This window comes from Tachypleus tridentatus, chromosome 10 (assembly GCF_004210375.1).
Source record: "Tachypleus tridentatus isolate NWPU-2018 chromosome 10, ASM421037v1, whole genome shotgun sequence".
NCBI classification, from domain to species: domain Eukaryota; kingdom Metazoa; phylum Arthropoda; class Merostomata; order Xiphosura; family Limulidae; genus Tachypleus; species Tachypleus tridentatus.
In genome coordinates, this window is record NC_134834.1 from 35,719,493 (window position 1) to 35,743,348 (window position 23,856).

Consider the following 23,856-nt stretch of genomic DNA (forward strand, 5'->3'; position numbering starts at 1 on the left):
CATTCTTACAATACTTCTAACCTTATTAATGACTGTGGAGATATTTTTATCACTGCATTAATCTTTACTTATGGAATCAACAAATTTCTTAGTGTCCATTACATAATCATCTACTGCTGTATCAGTCCCTGTGTTAAATTTGCTATCTTTTTCTGTTCTAATTCTAACCCTGCTGATTCACCAGTTCATCAGTTGATACTCTTATCCCTAACAATGTGTCACTTTTGTTCTATAAAACATCACATACAGCTAAGTATGTTTTATGAGAATAACACATGATGGTAAGTCTGACACCAACTGTTAGGTAACCATTCAAATTTAACCACTACTCTTGCACCATTTGTAACATATGCTACTATATCTTTTTCTAATCAAAGATTAGATTCAGCTAACTAATTTTATACAGCCTAAATGTCAGTTTCTGCAAGCATAGACAAAACATACTCATCATTCCTAAATTCTATTAATATTTAGGTAACAGTGATTTTTAGTGATGTATATACATAAATAAATAGACTAAAAACTAAATCTGGACCCTTCACTTAATTGTGCATTAATTTCTGTATGTGCTCACTCTTTAGCTACTAATATTGCTTGTACACAAGATTCATAACATAACTTAGATTTGCTAAAAAAATAAAAAACACATTAATAAAAACTGCTTTCAATGAACATGAACATCTGACAAAATAACAAAAGGTAAATACTGAGAATAACTAAGAAAAAATTCAGACATAACCATATTTTCTTATGTAAAAGATCTCTGAAAATACAGAGAATATGTAAACAACATAAAGTGACAAGAATATTCAGAAACTAGGCTCCCTCAATGAGTGACTCAACAGTAAGTCTGAAGGAGAGCAATAACTACCATTTTGAATGCTCCATTACATTGCAAAAATAAAATCTATCTGGTATCCATCATGCTAGAGTAGATCTTACAATATAATAAAATAGTATGAAAATAATGAATATTAATAACACAAAAGAAGATGAAAGACAAAAAAAATACTTTTGCATTCACCTAACTGATAACACAGTCAGCCAATCTAACCTATAGAAGTCAGTAAAACTTATATCCTTCATGAAGCTATTTAAATTACTAGTTAAATCAAGTTTATGGAAGGAGAGGGTAGGAAAACACACCAGACTTTCTAATAAGAAAACTCAAGATTGGATACTGGCCTAGACATCACTTACTGCCCTTCTTAAATCTTTTGGAACAACAGAATAGATAATCAATTTATGTGATGTTTCAATTGCTAAATATTCATTATTTTGTAATAAAGGAACATGTAATTAATTAATTAATATATAGTTAGGCAATGCTTACAAGTTACTAACCAAGACCACAATTAGTAACCAAATGTCACAATTGTGATATAAGTATATAGTTCAGAATTTTTTGAACAGTCATAGTAGTTTTCATTTAAACACAAAATATAAGAAATATCAAAATTTGAATGAACATTTTATTATGTTTTGTTATTTTCAAATATTATGTAATACATATTAGATATATATGCAATATTAAATATTGCTTCTTATTTCTTACCAGATTGTTTTCATTCTTCATTAGATTGAGATTTCAAATGCAGCTATTGTGCAACATCATATGGTTCATTCAGTAATATTATGGATTCCAAGTAATTCCAGTATTTTAGATTCTATCTGGTTAGTTAATTGTTTAGATATTTTTATGTCTACTCTATTTTGTCTCTATTTAGGCAAAAGTTCTCTTTACCAATGTGCTGTTATGATCTCTTTCAAAAGTCTCATCAAGTGAAGTGTGTTCCTCATTTCATCAGTGCCAAATTTTTAGCAAGAGTAAATATTCTTTCAAAAAGTGCCCAAAATACATGAAAATAATTCTGAGTTTTTGAAAACTCAGTGACCAGTTTATATCATGGAAAAGATGAAAATGGGTAAATGGCAACCAATAACAACTAAAAGAAGAACAAAAAAAGCAATATAAAAGAGAGAAATACAAACATAGGGAAAAATAAACTTTATGTTGATTATTCAGTATTATCACTAAAGCTCTGCCATTATAGTGCCATTATGAACTGGTCAGATCTGGTGAGAAATGAAGGAATAATTTTATGAGTATTGACTAAGGATACAGGAAAAATATGTATTTTTTGAAAGAATATTAATCCTTGATTTGTAGTTTGATTGTCTTGTAGTGACACAGTACCTATAGTGATGAAACTAAGGTTGGGAAGCTGCAAAATTCAAAGGAAAGAATTATTCATAGTTTGTATTAAAGAAAAAAATCAAGTCATTTGCTCATCAGTCCCTACCTCCCAAAATTGTGTGTTAGCTACAATGTTGTTACTGAGTTTTTATATCAACTTGATTGTTTACTAATATTTAAGAAAGAATGCTTATTGAGTGACTTCTATTATTTTCTTTCTGCTTTTCTGTTCCTAAACTTTTTATCATTTTTTGGACATTTTGTCGTTTTGTTTTCACAATTCTAATCATTATCATATAATCTCCTCTTTATATTATAATTTGTACCATGACTCTAGTCATCTAGTTTGTTCTTTCTCACTTAATTTCACAGTATTATTACAGAACCAGTGCTGTTCAGACTGAGATTCAAAGTAAAAGTAAATATACAGCTATTAACCTACTAGTATGAGGATTGTTAAGAAAAACATGAATAGAATCTCTGTCATTGATATTATTTTTATCTCACAATATAAGCTTATGAGAGCATTTTATAAAACATGACATGTTAACTATGATAGTACAAATGTAATTAAGTAGGTATATCCTTTTTTCTGTATATATCAAAATGATTTATTCTAGCATTTGTCAGTCTAAGTGTTCAGTTAGTTTAAGTTCACAAAATTTATATTCATAAATATGAAGAAAATGTGTCCATCTGTGAGTGTAAACATCTTAGCATGAAAATTGGCATGTGTCTTCATTCCTATCTCTCACACAGATATATCTGTACACTACATTTACCTATATTGGAATCATGTCCCATGAATGCATGAGGTTTTGTAGTTTTTTAATTTTCTCTCAACAACATGTTACAATGATGGTTAAATTTTCTAAAAATACATTTTTCAGCAAATGTAATCTGAAAATACATTATATTAGTATTAAAATGATATTCCAGTAATGTATTATGTTTGTCAGTATTAGAACTGCATCCCAAAAGTACATTAAGTTTGTCAGCATTGCAAACATGTCTTGGAAAATTGGTCATCATACTAGTAGAAATATCGTTCAAAAACCCATTACTTTTGTTTGTATTAAGAACACTCACAGTAAATGCAAATAAGTTGGTTGGCAATATTGTGTTTATTAACTTATAAAATACTTCTAAAATGTAAGTGTAGGTTTTGAAATAATATTTCTCATTCTATGATGTAAATATATATATATATATATATACACATACATGTAATTTGTAATTGTGTGTGTAATTTTGATATACATCTATGGAAATCACATCTAATTATTATATTTGTATGCTGTCTTTTTATACATTAGTACAAGGTTCTTCAAAACTGTTTTCACTGTATCTAAGATTACTTAGTCATGTAGAAATAATAGAATCACAGGAATTCTATGCTGTTACAGTTGTTTTTGTTAGCAAATGTCATCAATTTGAGCCTCCTGCCAATAGTTACTTGTACAGTGAGTGTAATATATTAGTTGGGACTGTATGTCTCATTTGGTGTGAGATTGGATACACTTTGCATGGGAGTAACCACAGCATCTGTCTTGAAGATGGCACATGGAGTAGAATTGGCATCTGTAAACTGGATGTGGTTAATTGTAAGTTTTTCATTACTTCTGATAATGCAATAATGTTTTTTGAATTTTTCTCCGAAATTGTTAGTTGAAAGTTTACTTTGCATTCTGATGAAACTTGAAATGACGTATATTTTTACATTAATAATCTCTAGCAGAAATGCCATCTTTAGAGTGGATGTTTGTACTAGTAGTTACTAATTGAAAAAATTTAGAAAAGTGAGCATTTTCTAAACAAAAAATAGTATTTTTTTCAGTGAAGTACTACACAGGAAAAGTGTTAGGATTGGAGGTTTGGCATAAAAATTATTAAATTTGCATAAATTGTTCATAATTGTTTTAGATATAAACTGTAATATTTCTCAACATTAAAAGTTGTATTGTTTATTGGAAAAGTAATAGACTTTTAAGAACTTCAGTTTCTCAGTATTACATTTAAAAACTCCATCAATATAGAAATAATCAAACCCTCACATACAGTCCAAGTGAAAGTAATCTTCTTGTTGTGAGGAACGTATTTTTATTTTAAATTGCATTACATTATAAGAAACTTATTGTTGCAGATTCCACAGTTATGCTTCTATTTTTTTTAAATCTAGTATACCAAAAGTGTGAAAATTTTTATGGATTTTTGTTTGTTTGCCATTCAATAGATCAAGCAAGAGTTTTGGTTATATACATAGATACTGACATATTCTATACCCATTATAATAAAATGAGTAAAGCCAGTGTTATGTTTAAATATCATGGTTTGGTAATAATAATAATAAAATACAATGGCTAACATCCACTATCATTGATTTATTTAAAAATAAAACTTGAATGTTTTTTTATAATTAAATTTTTTTCATTCTGATATTCCATAACTGTCACATTTTCTGTATACATATACATATATGTGACAACAATTTTTTTTCTGTAAGAAATACTGGTAGGCTAAATATTTTTGATACAGAATGATATATACCTTATTTGGAGAATTGTTTTGTAAAGATGTGACTGTGTTCAGTGAAAGGTAAAAGACCTTAATGTAATATAAATAGAAATATTAATGCATGTTTCAACTTCTAACATGACTTACTAAAAGTTTAATTATATATTGTTTGTTTTTGCTGATTTAGTTATATATGCATTAAAGGGACAAATGTTTGTTAATTTGCAGTAAAATTCTGTGCACCACTGCAGCCTCCAGATAATGGGTATGTGGTAGGACAATGCTGCAATGATGTTGGTTCTGTGTGTACTGTTGAATGTGACCCTGCCTACATCTTGATTGGATCTCAGAATCTCATATGTCAGGAAGATGAATCTTGGGCTGGGAATGTTACTTGTATTCGAGCCAATATCTCTGGTTAGTGAATAGAGTAAAGATTAAATTAATTTATTGCAGAGATCCATTTAATTGAAGGAGGTGAAGGACGTAGTCCAACTACAGTGTTTACCTCAGTAGCTTTATTCTGATTATTATCAAGTAAAAATACTTGTTGGTCCTTAAATTCTGTGACTATTGTATGAGTAGTTGACAAGATTTTTGAAATTTGAGTCGTGTTTTTTTATGACATTTTTATAATTATTTACTAACATTGAAAGCCTCTTGATTTATAATAAACTATTATTTAGCACTTATAAACTATTTAGTTAGTCCAAGAAAAGCATTTAAATGTTGTCCAAAAACAACAAAAATTTTAACATTATATGATTTGATAAAATAAGTATTTGGTAGTTTATGTTAACTATCCAAATATTTATATTTCTTAAGTATTAGATTCAGTTACTCTATCATTTGTCACTTCTGTTACTAGATATTTAAAATTATTACTATTTAATGTTGCATGCATTATTAAGTAAAAATAATGAAAGAAGAAACTGATACAAAAGTTAGGTATTCAGCAATACTGGATGCAGATTTAATACATTTTTTCCTCTTGTTGTCAGAGATCCAGTGCATTGAACTAAATGCACCATCTAATGGTTTCATAAATGGCAGCTGTGACAATAATGTGGGATCAGACTGTAGATTTGCTTGTGAAGAGGGATTTATTCTTAATGGTAGTGAAGAAAGAACATGCCAAGAAGACTCCTCTTGGTCAGGAAATGAAACTCTTTGCATTCCTCAGCCTACAAAACGTACATATAATTCTTTCCTTTGTCATTTTTCAGCATTAAATATTTCTTAGAGAAAGGTTTATGTATACTTATTTATTTGTTTCACAAAGATATTATTCTTGGGTTTAAATAAAATACAAATTTACAAAATTATTCTAAGATTCTTGATTTTATGCTTTCTCAAGTTGTAAAAATTTACTCCCTTTTCTTAGTTGTGACATGTACACCACTATCACTACCAACTAATGGTGTGATCATAGGAAACTGTGAAAATGTTGTTGGATTCAGCTGTGTTATTGGCTGTAAGGAAGGATACATTTTGGAAGGAAATAATAACCGTACTTGTCAGAATGATACCACATGGTCTGGAGAACAGCCACAATGTATATTTACATGTAAGTGTAAATGTTTTATATATTACATGTGCATTTTATCAGTATGACTAAACATATCCTGGGTTTTTCTTTGTGACTATAAAGCAGTATAAGCTGTGATTGCTAATGACCATTTTTCGTTTTTATGAGATGTATTTACCACAAAGGCTAAATCACACAAAACAGATAACTGTCTACCTGAAAATTATTTCTTCTGTTTGTATTTGTTGACCCTAAATAGTTTTTATATGAATTATTCTAATTAGTTTTGGTATGAAGATTGGATGCAATAGTATAATTACAAATTATTTTAGTGTATGCAGAGGATTATAAGAATAATTTGAATGTGCTAATGCAGTAATAGTAATCCCATATGTGAACTATTGCTCTAGAGGTAACATGTTTAGTATCAAAGTCCACAGTAAACTTCCAACCAGTTGACAGTGTATTTCCACCATGGGTAGACTTATGTGGTTTTGGAGTTTTTCTCTAATGCCTACTCTGCTTCACTTGTCCTTCCACATCTACAGAGAACACTGAAACATGTCGGCTCTACATACTAAGTCAGTTGGATCCACAGTGGCTCCAGTTGATATCTTCATCTTCATCACAACAGGTTATTTTTTTGGCCAAAGAGCTTTGATTAAGCCAGAGCTTTTGCTTTATAGATAGAGAATGGCATTGTTGTAATTTCGGTTTTTCAGCATTATGCTTGTGAAAACAGTCATAGATACTGAGGTATGGCTGAATAACCGAAATTACAACAACACCATTTGCATTAAGTCCTCTGATGCAGCTCCAAGAGATTTATTTTGATCATCATAAATATGGTCTTGAAGTTTATTTATACATACATTAGAGGGCCTTTTGACCATTTAACAAGGTATACTGGTCAGAGATTGACTTTAGTGTTCTGTTCAGAAGCTTCTTATAATGGCAAGTAGTATTGGGGGGTAATATGTAATCACAGACATCAGACTGAATGTAACTGACAGTGGAGAAAGTAGTTCAGAAATCAGCATAGAACCTGAAAAATAAGTCTTAAAACGTGTAATCAGCCTAAGAAATACATGTATTTTTTTAATAATTATTACAATTGTTTATATGGTACTGTCAGATATTTCTATTAATTATATACATGGAAACACCCACACAGCTCTGGCTCTCTTAAAGAGGTAGTTCTTATGAACACTTTACAGATATGGTTATAGGGGCTGCATGAAAGAGTGATAAGACATTTCTTAAGAGGGTTTGTTTTTAGTATCCAAAGTTAAACACAAAATCATTACATAACTATTATAAATTTAAAAGGTTATGTACACTATAAAGCAATGGTATATTTATATTCAGTTTGTAGCATGACTTCTTTTCTCTCCATAAAAATGGATTTTACAAAAAGGTAAGGACAATTCATGGGGAAGCATTTTCAACATTGCAAATGGGAGATGTTGTATGTGTGAAGTACTCAACACACTCATTTTAATGAAAATGCAAATTTGACCAAATGTTAAGCTGAAGCAATGGAAAGCTGTATAATATGTATTGAGATATAAATCTTTGTCAAGGCTTTATAAGGGCACATCAAGTTTATACTGACCAGGTACAATCCTTTAGTGTTTCCCCATCCCCACTTCACCATCCTTTTCATCTGGTGGAAGGTATAAGCTTGTGACACATCATTTAGAATATTAATTTTTAACATAAAGGTTTTATAAATTAATCTAGTTCATTGCAATGCCATTATCTAAAATTGGTTTGAAGACATAAAAAAATTAATACCACAGATAATGAATATATATACATATATATATACATAAAGATGTTGAATCCTATATTGAAATGATTTAGAAGCCTCACCATTTCATTACATTCCATTTCCCTACATTCAGTCATGCTCTATCTGATGACCATAAATCTTGACATTAAGAATGCATTGCAGTTTCTGTTGCAAATGAATTTGTAATAAAACTGCTTATACATAGCACACCCATCTCACTTCCTGGATTTCTATTATTTATTTAGTATATGAAGATTGTAGTTTCCCAGTGTTCATTTCAACAATCCAATTATACTGACATTCATAGGCATTGGGTCCAGCAGCTTTACGAGTATGTATTCCTATGAAATATCATAAATACCCATTTCATTCTCCAGTTTCTTGTAGAATGCAAGAGTTGGAAAGATATGTTGTTGAAGCAATTTGTGCACAAATGACCTGTGTAGCTTTCCCAGATGGAGATTATGTTGGTTAATGTCATCTGGGACATGTTTTTGTTTTTCTACTCACTTTTGTGTTTATGAATCCCTACTTTATATGAGTCATGGTCAGGGCTGAATAACTCTTATTGGGGACCCAAGACTTTTAAATATTATGAAGCCCCTTTATGTATGTTCAGTTTCCTACTTTATTGAGTTATTGCCCCTTGAGGAATTTCAGCTGTCTACCACAACTACTTCTGTTAATAAAAGTGCCTACTTTTTTAGTGTCTTACAAACAGCTCCTACTGAAACATGTAGTTTTGTCACAAATGTTTACATGGATTGCCCTTGATCAATCACAGGCTTGATTTCTACATGCTTGTTATGCAGTATGTCAACTATAGAAACCAGGAATGGATTTATACTAACACTGTTGGGCATAACTTTTATAGACTTTCTATGTTGATATGGCACTTTCTGATTTGTTTGGATGATAACCAAACACAGTTTAGTTTTACATGATCAAAAGTAGCATTCCTGTATCATTTGTCTTTTGTATCCTTTTGCCTCACTGTTTCCATAATTATTTTCAGCACAATAAATCAATATGTGAAATAGTAATAATGTGAATGTATTGAAACACCAGTTTAGTACTTTCATTGCTAATGATATTTTCATCTATAAATTTTAAGAGAGCTTAGTATTAGTACACATATGAAAATAAAGGTAAAAAATGTTTTATCAAACTATTTCAGATTATGATGAGTAAAAGTCATGTTAATATTACAGTATGTGAACTAAGACATACAAAAACTTAAAATATTGTTGTTTAGAATAAGCAAAGAAATAGAAAAGTAAAAGAATTTTTGTTTTTATACCTATGAAAAAATGTTTGAATTTCTGACAGTTATTTAACTTATAGTAATAAATAACTAAAATTAAATAATAATACAAATATTTTACTTGTATAACAATAAATGTAGAAAAATTGAATGATACAATAAATGTCTTTTTAACAGCTGTTCATTGTCCAGTTCTACGACCTCCTCGAAAAGGATGGTTTGTAGGTTCACATTGTAATAGACTAGTGGGTAGTGTCTGTTTTGCTCACTGTCAAATTGGATACCAATTAGTTGGCTCTCGAGAAAAAGTGTGTCTTCCTAATGGGCAATGGTCAGGAGGTCGCCCAGAATGTAAACGTAAGTATCATACAGTATTTTTTTTAATGGATAGTAGCTCCTCAATGATAACTTTAAGAGCTTTGATACCTGACTTGTGCAGAAGACATATAATCTATTGTGTAACTTTTTGCTTAATAAATAAATAAACAAATAAATTATAGATAGTGATGAATGTAAGTTTCACAACGTCTTTTTAATGCCCAACCAAAAATTAAATCAGAATGATTAAACTTTAATATTATTTCATAATGTATGGACTTTCAGCATCAAACTCAAATCTTCTTTAATTTATATTGTAATCAATGTAAAATTAATTATCACATACGTTTAATTTAATGAACAATACTTCATTATTTTACATTTTAGAGAAAACTGACACACACACATAAATCCTATCAACTTTAACACATAGAAAGATTTCAGTTGTTTGCTATATAGAAAAGCTACAGTGGGCTATCTGTTCTGTTAACTATGTAAGGTGTTACCCCTGTATTTTAGTGTTATAAGTGTAAACTCACCACTGTCTCACCAGATGACTGTAGGATGATACTTTTGGTGTTTGGTTTCTCACATAAGACTGTACTCTTTTAATTTACTAGATGATTGAAAGTTACACATTTCAGTTTGTTTTTATCTGCAAAACTACAAGCCAATGTGATAGTTAATTCTTAACAAAAGAACTAATAAAAGTACTTCATTTGTTCAAAAATTAAAATTATTCAGATGATCATGTGGTTATGCTCTGATAAAGCATGCCACTGAGCATGTGACATTCCTCCACCAATAGAAGTGTGGTTCCCTAGTCTTCACTTCTTGATTTGGCATGACAAAGTTCAGATATCTAGCTCACAGTTTTGATTCATTTAAATTTTGCTTCATTGCTTTAGATTTGGAACTTTGATTTCTAATTTCAACTTCAACAGTATTTGATTTTTGAGATTACAGTTATCTAAAATTATTTTAAAATTTCTTTTTCAAATCATTACTTTCTGTGGTTTGTTATTCCCACTCATGTGTCAGTAATCAACCATTGTATGATGTACTCTTATATTTGAATCACAGCCATTACTGCTTCCAACATTACCAGTGACCAACCACTCAAAACGTTAGCTTCAGGTTCAACATTATCAGCTGTGGAAGTTTAGGCCCTATTCTGCAGGAAAGTGGCTTCTATCTTGCAGATTGAGTGGTCTCCTGTTTGACAACCTCTTCTGTCTTTCTCAAGGAATTAAAACACTAAAATGAGGATTTAGATTTTATTTCCTCTCCTCCTTTGATGTGCATATTTGTTCTTGAACCATGGATGTGCAGAGACCTTCTTCACTATTTTAGGATTTGATGCAACAAGTAGGTTATGTTTTGTCTCTGTTTCATTTGTCTTATGAACCATTTACCACTTTTAACTGAAAGATCAAATGCTGATTATTTTGTCATTTTTGCATCACTTGGCAAGAGGACACTCAATTCAGGTCCTTGTGTTTCACAGAGTTCTTTGTATTATCCAAACCAATTTATGCTGAGTCATTTTCATGGCTTTATTTTTGCCTGTTCAGTCATGACTTCCATTAATTTCCCTCTCTTGGTTTCTGCTCTATTTGATCTTCCTCTCTTCCCTTCCTTACTTCTTCAGTCTTACTCAACACTGCTTCATCCTTATATTTCAACTTTTTGCATAGCTTTTGTCAAGCCATATGTGAGTGGTTTTGGAATTTCCACACAGATAATGTCCCTTCTTTCCCACACAGTTTGTCTCTCATTCATTTGCTATTACACTTTCGTGGCATGATTTTTTCTATTGGTCTCTCCATCATGTTTTTTTCCCTTTCTTACCTCTGTCCCTCAACTCTCCCATTTCTTTCGCTGGTTATCCAACCGTGGTCTTCTTTTTTGTCAACTATTGCTGATTTTCAAGCAGCATTTCCTTCTACTTTTCATTTTTCCCATCTCTGTTGTTTCTTCTCTTCTATTATTAATTCTCTTTTGTTTCAGTCCTTTCATATCCATTTTCCTCCTCCTTAAACTCTCTTCCTGGATTGGAACTTTAACTTCATCCCCCTTACTTTTTCCCTTCTTATATTCAAACTCTTGGCTTCCTATTCTTTATATCATCTCTTATTGGACAACCCTTTCCTTTTTCTATTGGCTTGTGGACATTAACAGTCAGATGTTTTTGTCCTTGATGTCACTCACACCCTTGATAACAAACAGTGCCTGTGTTCTTCTTAATCTTGATCATTCCTTCCTGACTAGGATATTTGCTTTTTATGATGATAATTTTGTTTTCACTCCAATTTCCATTTCCTCATTTCCCATATGCTCTCCCATTCTCATCCAGATCTTCTATTCCTGTCAGATCTTTTCATTTTTCATGACCTTTCTCCCATTACCTTTATGTATTGGATAAATTTATTAATTTATTTGCTATGCCTGTTCTTTTTTTGTCTTCTGAATCCTGTCAACTCTTTTATGCCTCCTCTTATCCATTTCATCATCTCACTATTCCCTTGCTGCTTATTTCCTTCTTTCTTTTGGGAAGGTTATCCAGGCTGGCAAGTAGACCAATCTTCTCAAGTCTATGTCCCACTATTTTAATTGCCTTGCAGTTTTCTTTATGGCTGAATACTGCCTACATCCAATTACCACCCTACACTCTTCAGCTTATCTATGATTGGATAAATAATTTTTGCTAATGCTTTCTTTTTCAGTGGCCTTTTTACTCGTGATTTGAATTATGCTTCTTGGTGAGTGGTGCTTTTTCAGGTATGCTGTTTCTTAAAATCTGCACTGTATGACCTAAAGGTCTATAATGCTTACGGCTGAAATGGGACATTCTGCAAGACTGCTTTTAGGCTCCTCCTTGTGGTGTATTGCTTCATATATTTGTACAAAACTGCACATTCATGGACTAACATGAGTAAACCATAAGTGGATTGCTTCCCATCCCTGCCTCTATTGGAATGGTCTGGTTTTAAATATAGTGTTTCATAGTCACCCATTGTACTTTCTCTAATGTTACATCCCCCCTTCATCCAATAGAGTATGGTAGCCTTTATCACTAATCATTTTCTAGCTGATGGTGAACCATGAAAGTATCCTTCTGAGCGTGCTAATTCCACTCAGTTGAGAGTAAGGTGGAGATGTTCTGCCTGTGTAGAAGATGTGACTATCTAATGTTACATGCCAGATGCCAATTAGTCTAGACTCTGTATTTCATCTCATCTCACTGACAGGGAGTTCTCCTTTCCACTATCACTTGGATATTAGTTCAAGGGCAGTCAGTACTGGACCAGCTGAAATAAGTTCTCACATGTATGTGGGTTGAGACCCTCTTTCTGCCACAGCCTGGATGATACAGCATGATTTTGGACTTTTTTTCATATTGTCTAGAAGTCAATTGCTAGAAACATCTACTGTGGATTTTAGATTTACTACATAAAGGCTTAGATTCTTGGAATCGTGGCCTCTCTTTCCTTCTAATTCCTATGCCTAAAGTGAATGATTGAGAACCCACTTCCTACCATGGATTAGTCGATCTAATCCTTGTGCCACTGGTTTGGACTGGACTTGACTTCTCACTTATGGACTGAAGTACCCTTGTCATTCTACACATATTTCACTTTCATGTTCATTTTGGATGTGACTTTATTTTAACTCTTTCACCAAATATTTATTCCATATGGACAAAGAGTATAAGGTGCAGTCTCCCTTGAATGTATTGACTCATTACAAAACAAAATATTCCATAGTTACTTTTCAGACACTTTTAAAAGAGTATTTATGTAGGAAAAGTTACATCAGTCCATCTATCTGAAAAATATGGGATTCTAGTTGTAACTATGAGATGAGGTAAATGATTGTATTGGATGTTAATATTTTCCTAGGTTGAAAATATATTTGTGACAGATACTTAATTCTACTCATACTTCCAGTCCATTCTCCTCACTTCCAATCTTAATATTTTTTTCATGCTTAATCTGGAAGTGAAGACTGGCTCCACTGTATAGAAAGAGTCCATTGCAATAGGAGGGCGTGAAACACTCGTATTGATGGAGGATTATCACATGCTCATAGAGTTAGATTACGGTTTCAAGGCTAACAGAGAGCAAAAATTGTGCAATAGCAGGCAGTTGAGTCAAGGATAGCTATAACTGTGATAGGAAGTATTTATTGGAAATATGTTTTCAGTGTAGGAAAATATTATCATCCAGTTCGACAAGGCTATTTCATTTTAAGTTTGTGGGATATTTTTCAAGTTCAAATTTTAAAAGACTTAGTTGCATTCTTGTGTTGACTAATTTACTTTGTTGCTTTAATTCAAATAATTTGTTTTCATTTTCAATATGAAGATATAGATAAGTACATAGTTGTTAATCAAGCATGATAAGCTTTGAACTAATTATCAAAGTTCTGTCAATAACTGACAGGATATAGTGCCACTGTTGTGTGCATTATTTCACAGCAATAGAACCACCAATATCATTTCCCAGAAAAGTGTGTTTACTGCAGTTTTTTCTTGTTTAGCTATTCAATGTGAGTCATTAGAACCACCAGATGGTGGTCAAATCATCAACAGGTGTATACCTGAATCTGGAAACATTTGTCAATTCAAATGTAATCGTGGTTATGTCATGATTGGAAGTAATACAAGAGTTTGCTTAGCAGATGGACAGTGGGCAGGAGAGGCACCTACATGTCAAGGTATGTGTGCATGTATTTGTTGGTGATTGTATAATTAGTTATGACAAAATCTTATTCAAGTAAAATGTATAAATACGAGTAAATGTACATGTTAATATTCCTGTTCTAGTTATTCTTCTGGAAACAGAGATTAAGTATTATTCAGAAAAGTAACTGCTGATAAAACTTGTATCTGAAGCACCTTTATTAGGATAAAAGATAAGAGAATTTTCAAGCTTTGATAAATAAAAATCCATCTATTGCCATTCTCACAGAATGTGCTCAGGTTTCGTTTTTAACAGAACATGAAATGTTAAAACAACATAGATCTACATAACATTCCGACATTCCAGAAAAGAGAGATCTGAAACTAGATGGGATTTATACATAGTCAAGCCTGTGCTGATTGAGAAATGAGTGATCAAATCAAACCACTCTCTAGTTGGTAGTAAAACATGTTCAATTTTATCACTCAATTTTAGCAAATTTACAACAGTTAGGTAAATCAGATCTTTTCTCACTCTAAGAGTTTTTATTAGGATGAACTATCAGCAAATTACTTCAGACTGTAACTTTAAATTAGCTTAGTGAAAACAAACAATTTTATCCTCTAAATTGAACTGTATGTTCTTTGTTAATGAGCAGATAAGTAAATAAACTGCAACGTAACATTTTCAGTTATTTCTGTTATCAAAGCTTAAGTAGATTGATATTAGAAGTGATTTTACAGTGAAACAGTAATATTCCTTGTCTTGTGTCTTGTCTTGTATTTCTGTATGTGCTACTCAAAATCGTTTTAGTTTTATTGCTAGCTACAATACACTGTTCAGATGACTTAAGTGATTTTTCAATCACAACACCAAGATTGCTTTCTTCAGCTACAGTATTGAATGTATTCCTATTTAAATTGTAACACTAATTTGATTTGTGAAAATCTACATGCATCACCTTACATTTTAGTTACTTAAACATCTTTGGCACATTGAGTGATCTAATTCTTCCTGTAAATCTGCATCATCTGTGATAAAGTTAGCCACCTGAAAAATCTTAATGCAATTTGCAAACTTTAACTTTTTTTTAGTCAAACCAAAGTTAATATCATTGATATAAATCACAAACAGCAGAAGACCCAGCACAGAGTCCTAAGGCACATCACTTGTAACTGTGATCCAATCAGATCTAACTCTATTTATTATCACTCTCTGCTTTCTACTTTCAAGCCAATCTTCTACTTAGTGTAATAACATTTCCTCCACACCCACAGATTTAGTTTTTGTAACAAGTCTTTTGTTACTTATCTTACCAAATGCTTTCTGAAAATTAAGTTAAACCGAATCTGCAGTATTTTCTTCCTCAACTCTTTCAGCTACATCCTAAAAAAATGTTGGTAGATTTGTCAAACAAGACTTTCTCTTAGTGAAACTATACTGACTCTTTGACACTATATCAAATTGCTTTAATCGACTCTGCAATCCATCATTAATTGCATTCTTCAAAGCCTTTTCCATTACTGATATAAGACTAATTGGTATATACTTGTCTTCACACTTTATCACCTCCTTTAAAAAATTGGACTAACATCAGTCAACTTCCAATCTTCTTCTACTCTTCCACTACTCAGTGACCTATAGAAAATATTAGTTAGCAGTTCGCAAATAAAATCTTTAAAACTCTAAAATAGAAGTTGTCTTGTCTAGAAGATTTATCAATTTTTAGGTTTCTCAACCTTTTTCTTACAATTTCAGAACTTAATAAATTTTACATCAATATATTTCTCATATATTAAGTGCTTTGGTTGAGGCATAATAGTTGTATCTTCCTTTGTAAGGACTGAAGATAACATATAGTTTAATAAGTTTATCATCTCATAATCTTCCAAGATCAGCTACCCACTTTCATTTTTAAGAGGCCTAGTCCCCATCCTAACATTTTGCTTACCCATCATATACCTAAAGAATTCCTTATTATTTGATTTAACTCTCTCAGCCAGTTCTCTTTCATGTACAGTTTTGCAATTTTTTCTTCTTTTTAAATGTCTCTCTTGATTTCCTAGAGTCTTCTATATCTTTATTATTTCTAGTAAGTTTCAATATCATGAATATCTTATGTTAATCCCTAATATGATGTCTTAAGCCTTTACTTATTCCACACCCTTTTTTTTCTACAGGGAATATGTATGGATATTAATTTTTTTCCTAAATGCTTCCCATATCTGTTCAAGATCCCTTCCAACTCTTCAGTCCAATCTACATAAACTAGATCATGTCTCATTCCATCAAAACTGGTTTTCATGAAATTTGGAATCTGGGTACTGTTCTTCTTCAATTCTACATGTAGTAAAATCCCAAACCTAATAGATCAGTGGTTGCTTGTACTTAAATGCTCACTAACCACAACTTTGTCTATCATATGTGCATTAAGTGCTAATATTAAATCTAATATTGCTTCCTCTCTTGCAGGTTCTTTCACCAGTTGGTGTATAAAAGTGCCCTGAACAATTCTCAGGAACCTATCTCCCTTATTGTCAGACTCAATATTTCCCCAATCAATACTTCTGAAATTAAAATATCTTTTTCAGCTACTATTCTGATCTCATAAAACAATTATACATATTGAGTATTATGTAACTTTTGTAATGACAATGATAATGAGATATATATGAAAGATAATTTGTCCTCAGGTTATCACATCTGAAATAATAAATAACACTAAATTGGTTCCTTATGATATGAAGAAGATTTAAGCTTATTGACTTATAAGGAAGGCACTAGAAGTGAAAAATATATTTTCATAAATTCCTTTTTGTGATGAAACAGCTAATTTAAGATAACAGTTCTAATATTTAGGACTTTTGAAATAGGTTAAAATATCATTTTAAAAGGATGATTTTTTTCAGATATGTTTTTCAGACTATAAACCTAAAATCTGTTCAATAAAGGTTAATGAATATATTATATAAAATCATTGTTTGTTTTCTAGTGCAGAGTTTTAAGTAGGGGCTATCTGTGTACTGTGGAGAATTGATCCTCAGATTTTAGTATTGTAAGTTTGTAAATGTAGCATTGATATACCAGAGGATCCTACCCACTAAGTGTTATAAGAATGTAGTTCAAACTAATGTATTGGATACGAGTGAGAAATATTGTAGTCGATGTTTTATACATATATTGGAAAGTAAATTTTCAAACAAGGAAAATGCATAATGTTTTTCTTTTTTCAGTTTCATTGTTAAATGGATTATATTACAAAATAGATTTATACCTGATAAATAAAATGCATTCATATATGTTCTCTGTTTGATACAAGTACAGAATAACACTACAATGTTAAAATAACATTCTGCCAAGAATGATAAAGTTACAATAAGTCATATAAAATGTCAGCAATTTAAAGTTTAAAGTAATGTTGCTATGATAATATATTTACTTTGAACTACATTCATAGTGAAGTAGAAATCTTGTTGAAGTGGTGATAGGGGAACTATTTAACTTGCAGCCAAAGTTCCAGTATGAAATTTTCTTAATTAATACATCATAACCATTAAAGCAAGAATATTTAATATGCAGTTATAAAACACACAACACTATAATTGCTCTGTTGATAAAGTGATCTTAACTTCTCTACATTCAGTGTTGTACAATGCCCACAAGGCTTTTGGCTTTGTTTCATCAAATAAAATAATTGCATTTAGAGCAGTCAGCACTTTTGCTAAATATTTTTAAATCCCTCAAAGGATTGTTTTTTTTTTAGTATTCTATCACATTTTAGAAAAGTTGATTTCTCTGAAACATATCTAAATAGTTCTGTATAGGTAGTGAAATATTTAATGTTCATGACTTTGACAGTGTTAGTCCTTTAAATGTTCTACCAAACATACAGTTATGGAAGTTCAAAGGTAGACAAAAATCAGTTGTATGTCAGCAAATTCAGTGGCCCCAAAGGAAAAAATTGTTTAACTTATCTGAACCATTTTCTGAAATAAAGTTTTTGATCTGTATACTTTGTTCAAATCATTTAACTTGAGTTTATTTTTCGTTTGGAAATGTCTTCCTATCTGTCATATCTTAAATTGTGATCTAGTATATGTTGTAAACTGAAATAAAGTGGAAAAGCTTTTCCCATACACTCTGAAGTTTCCATTTGTAAGAAAAACTGTGTGAATTTCTCTACAGTTGAAATTCTGGCTGTAAAAACGCTGAAAAGTGGAGTTTCACCTGTTATAAATACAGAAGATGTTTTAGAATTTATACTTAGTTATTTTTCTTTGTTTTGTCTTTATACAGAGATTAGATGTCCAGTGATATCTTTACAACCTGGGGTCCTGACAGTTGGTAACTGCAGTAATTCCATTGGAAGCCGTTGCTTTTTCTCATGTCCAGTGGGCTACAGACAAAGAGGAAGCTCACTACGTACATGTCTGTCAACTGGAATGTGGTCTGGAACAAGAATCCGTTGTTTAAGTAAGATACAGTCTCTTACCATGTTTCACTAAAAGATTTTCTGAGGTTTAAATACAAAAAGTTCTTGTTAATCATAGTTCTAAAGCTAATTATAAAATCATATAATATGTTTGAAAGGTTATGAGAAGTATCTTAAAATGCTCATACTGTTTACCATGCCTCTACAGGACTACTAACTTTTATATAGGTAAGTATCAAAATTCTAATTACTTTGCTTTTTGTGTAAATGTTATGTTTAAAATTTTGTTGCTTATTAAATGATAATTGAAATTTGTAAATGGCAAAGCAATATATAAAGTTATAGAGTAATATTAATCACCAGCCAATCAATTACTTTTTATACAAATCAGATATCTGATTCATCATGAGATCTGAAAAGCAAATGACGAGTGTTGCAACCTACACTTACAATGGAACATTTGGTAGAAGTGACTTCTCATCTTTATAGTGTGACATTTCATTTCAGTATAGAGTTGTCTAGCAATATTAATGTAAAAGAGTTGATAATGTTCTGAGTCATTTTTGATCACATCTGAAGGAGCTTCTTCTAAGGCATTTTTAGTGTTTTGAGTCACTTGATTGGATCTGAGATTTCCAAACAGTGTCCCATACATGCTTGATGGAATTGAAGTACAAAGAAGTTGCAGGCCACTTCATTTACTCAGTGAATGTGTTGACCAGTTTAAAATGATTATCCATTAGACTGAAGCTAGGGCCAAGTACCCCTATACATGGCAATTCAAGGGTCATAGGTTTCATTTTTGCATGAGAAAAATGTTTGGGTTTTTACATATTTTTAACTGATTATAAAAAACCTACTTATTTCACAATAAAGCAGGAAACTAGTGGAAAATTGGTATAGCATTATCCTTGATCTTATGGTCTATGTATATAATGTTGTTTATAGTAATAATTACTAATTTATAGTAAATATAGTTTATAATAATAATATCTGTATAGATTAGCTGGTTTCCTTTCATTCAACAACTTCCCATATAAGCAAGCTACACAAATGTTTACTTTGAGGTCAAATGTCTTAAACTGTTTGTTTTAAATCAAAGTGACAAGTGATACAGAATTATATAAAATCTCAGTGAATAGCATGCATTGAAATAAGTAGTCATTTACATTTCAAATTGTATAACTAATCGTCAGATGCCTGATTTACACATCAATGAACCAAATGATGTAATTAATATTAAGTTATTACACTTGGTTTGCTATGTCATAAGCACAAGGTTTCAAATACCAATTATCTTTTGAGCTTACGTGTGTGGAGGTCAATATATGCATACTACAGCCTTTTACAAAATTTCATAAGTATGTTATGTACTTGATGTAAGAGCCATAAAATATCCATTTTACATAACACTGATGGTTTAACAACAGTATATGGGCATTGAAAAACTGTACATGTTCAGATAGGTTATGCAAATGCAATATACAAACTGTGAAAGGGACAAAAGTATTTTTAATCTTTGCATGAACATTATATTGCACTTCAACTACCAGAGTCTGAGTCAGATTGACTACAGCTATTTATTGACATATCTTGATTACAGATACTTTTGCATCTGATATTTTGTGAATAAAAAACTTGTACATTTTACTAACTTCTTGCCATGTTTTGTTTAGATACATTTAGTAAACTTGGAGTTATAGTCATCAGTACAAGGTCAGAGATATTTCCACAATCCTGTGGCCTTTCACTCATTTATCAGCAACAGATAGAATGTGTGTTTTTAATTAATTTTCCATGATTTGAGATTAGATTCATTCTGACCTATGAATTTGTTTCCTCTCAAAGAGAGTCAGAATATGCTATTAAAGTCTCATTACTGTTGTAATTAAAATTTTCATACATATTGATCATGCATGCTTTATTCATTTTTATATATTCACAAGTTTCAATTTTCAATTATTGCTCGAACATAGCCCATTTAAATTGTTTCTTGTATTTGCAAAAGTAACACTATAAGATAATCAGCTTAAGTAAATCATTTTATTTTATATTTACTCCACCAAATGTAATTCTAGTTGATAACATGGAGCTAAAATGTGTTTGTAGTTTGAGTAAATAGCTCCAATATCCCTAGCCTTGTTTTCTTATTATTCTCAGGTTTGTAACTTCTCGGTGTTTAACTTATTTTGTGTATAGTTACTTTGGGTTATAAACTTCAGACTAAAGACACAAAAGTGAACTCATTATGAAGAAAACTGAAAATAAATGTTTGTGTAAACGAAGACATTTTTAATCACCAGCTTCGCTACAATCTGAAGTCTAACTTTTTCACAAACCAACATGCATGACTGCCCATAGGAACACAAACATCTTGAATATTGTTGAATCTGTACATAGGACAATTCCAGTTCTGATGAATGTTTTCAGTCATGGTCACTTTAAATTACCTTAACGAAAAATAACTTCTGTCAAAAAGTTTTGATATTTTAATTTATTTATATATAATCTTAAGGAGTGGAATTAGAAAATACAGTCTGATATTTCTCCATTCTAGCTTACTTTAACTTTTAATGAGAATAAAATATGAAATAATGTAACTGTTTTTTGTATGTAATATTTAAATTATGTCAATTACTAAATGTAGATTTTTGCTTTTCTTACTTTACAGTAACGTGCCTTATGCCACCTAATTCACGTTTCATTGGACGTTGTGATAGAATTCAAGGGTCAGTTTGTAGGCTTGCCTGCCGTTTTGGTTACACTGTTCAAGGGTCATCAACAAGAATTTGCTTGCCAAATGGTCAGTGGAGTGGTCCTCAGCCAGTATGTACTGAAACAATATAGATCTTCCTGATAAATGTTAATTTCACACTTACACACACACAGATATATATATTTGGCATATACAAGATATTCTTTATTCTTAAGTGTGATATTAGTTTAATCCTTAAAACTAAAACTATTACTGGCATTAGTAGTAGTAATGTTGTTATAATGTATGAAACTATTTCCTGCATTAAATAAAATATTAGGGTTGGTTTGTTTTCTGGAGGCATGTTGACAAAATAGTCAAATTTTATTTAATTGTCTTTCCTTCTGAATTATCTGTGGTTTGCAGTGTAATATCATTTCAGATTTATATATTATTCTGTTTTGTGACATCTAAGTTTTGAGCAACTATGTCTTTGAAATATTCCAGTAGTATAAATAAAATTGGATATTTTATCTTAAGCTGTTGTTTTTCATGTGTTATTCAAGCTTTATTTCAAACGGATTGTATTGTTTAGCACAAAAAAGTGGTTTAATTGGAAGACTTTCTTCATGGAAAATTTTTTTGGTTCAAAGTACAGATGGCAAAACATTTTGACTTAATACAAGACACTCTAATTAGAATAATATGATGTAAGGGTGAGGAAGATATTTTTATTTGAGGCATGATGGGAAATATATTGAGATGCCATTTTGCTGTTTCATGAATTTTTTTATCAGTAGTAATTATAGCTGTAAGGAGGATATTTTGACCCTCAAAGGCTCAAAACACAATACAGAAGAAAAGTTTGAACCTTAGATAATACTAGTTTGTATAATTCACTTATTATGTCACTAGAACTACTAGTTTATATTTGACTGATGACCTCTTTACACGTAATTCATATAAATGAAATAAAATATTCACATGTAGTTTGAAAAAGAACAATAATCAAATTTTAAATTTTGAAATATATAAAATGCACCTTATTTATGTACATGTACTTGATCCTATGTGTGATACTCACATAGCTGCATAAAGGAAGCTTGCATTGCCAGAGCATCCTACTGCAGGCAATTAAAATAATTGCAGCTGACTTAAGTAAAAAACTTTTATGTGGTAGCCGTCATTTCAAGCAGGTTGACAGTTATATTAGTACATACAATGCGTATAAATTTATTTTTGTTGAGTCCCGATAGGGTCGGGGTCTTGATGCAGTTGCTCCTACTGCTCCACCCTTAAATGACCATGTAAACGATGTCAAACGATATCTGTTAACGAGAGAAAACAATCCTGACGTTGCTTGAATCATCAATGTCGCCTTACGAACCTACAGACGTATTTAACTATCTTCAAATCCCTGGCTAGCGAACGAACCTTCAAACGTAACACTGGTAACATAAATTAACTAGGTAAATAAATGTCAAGTACTGGAAGATAAAGAGTGAACTACTGAATAAAGAGCTACTGAAAAAGAACAAAAATGGTAACCAGAGAAACTTGAAATAAGCCCTTGGAAACAGAAAATGGTGTAAGACAATGTAAATAAAATAATATAACACTTCCCAGATAAAGAAGAAACGTTTGTAGTATAGTGGGGGAATGTAGCAACACGCCACCAGAGGTTGTTACACGTGTGTCGCTATCGGGGAGAGGGATAGAGCGATAGCATTACAGTAACACAAAGTGGAACCAAAGATATGTTGCTTGGGTTCTCTGCTAGGCGGCCATGACATCGTAGTTCCATGAAGTTGAACTAGCTCATATTTGATCACTATGTCTCAACATGACTATAATTAATACAGTCAATATAAAACGCTAATTCATTAGAAAATTACATTTCCTGACCGTTTATATTTAAATTATTCCAAAAAGAAGTTTATTTAAATTTTATACAATAAATAAAGCTTATTGTTTTACTCTAATTATAAATCAAATGATTATTTTAAGGATTTTTGGTAGCATGATAATAATAAATTTCTGGACAAAAATTTATTTTTAAATTTTTCATAATAAAGAGTTTACAATATGATATACATAAAAAGACACATCTATTAAGGATGTATTTACATGAAAACATTTTACAACAATATCATGAATAAACAAATCCTTACCATATTTAGATAGGAGTTTTATATTTAACACTTGTCGATAATAGGCATTATATATATACACATATATACATACAATATTGTCAACACACACACACACTGATGAATACATACGAACGTGGTTTATAAATGCAAAACAATTACACTTTAAAAAGAATAGTTGTGTTCTTTTCAGCTGTCGTTATTAACACTAAAATTTAAAGTTCAGTTTGGTCACAGTCTGACATGTTTGATATTCAAGGCCAATAACCAGCTTGGAT

At 31.0% G+C, this 23,856-nt stretch overlaps 1 protein-coding gene and 1 long non-coding RNA gene across 5 annotated transcripts in view; one reads left to right on the top strand and one right to left on the bottom strand.

Moving 5' to 3' along the window:
* The window catches only part of LOC143229050 (uncharacterized), a 180,616-nt gene extending 158,658 nt beyond the window's left edge, over nt 1-21,958 (top strand). For 3 of the 4 annotated variants that reach the window (XM_076460759.1, XM_076460762.1, XM_076460760.1), the window contains exons 48-55: nt 3,604-3,801; nt 4,940-5,128; nt 5,713-5,904; nt 6,096-6,278; nt 9,476-9,655; nt 14,159-14,335; nt 18,598-18,774; nt 21,405-21,958. In XM_076460759.1, the coding sequence (XP_076316874.1) occupies nt 3,604-3,801; nt 4,940-5,128; nt 5,713-5,904; nt 6,096-6,278; nt 9,476-9,655; nt 14,159-14,335; nt 18,598-18,774; nt 21,405-21,580 (1,472 nt within the window). In that variant the 3' untranslated portion in view covers nt 21,581-21,958. The remainder of the gene's footprint in view (nt 1-3,603; nt 3,802-4,939; nt 5,129-5,712; nt 5,905-6,095; nt 6,279-9,475; nt 9,656-14,158; nt 14,336-18,597; nt 18,775-21,404) is intronic. The other variant, XM_076460761.1, reaches the window with a different exon arrangement.
* Nucleotides 21,005-23,256, bottom strand: LOC143229051 (uncharacterized). Its single transcript, XR_013015624.1, has 2 exons — nt 22,513-23,256; nt 21,005-21,566 (listed from the first exon to the last, which is right to left on the bottom strand). It is a non-coding gene; the product is annotated as an uncharacterized LOC143229051 (long non-coding RNA).
* Between the last annotated feature and the right edge of the window lie 600 nt (nt 23,257-23,856).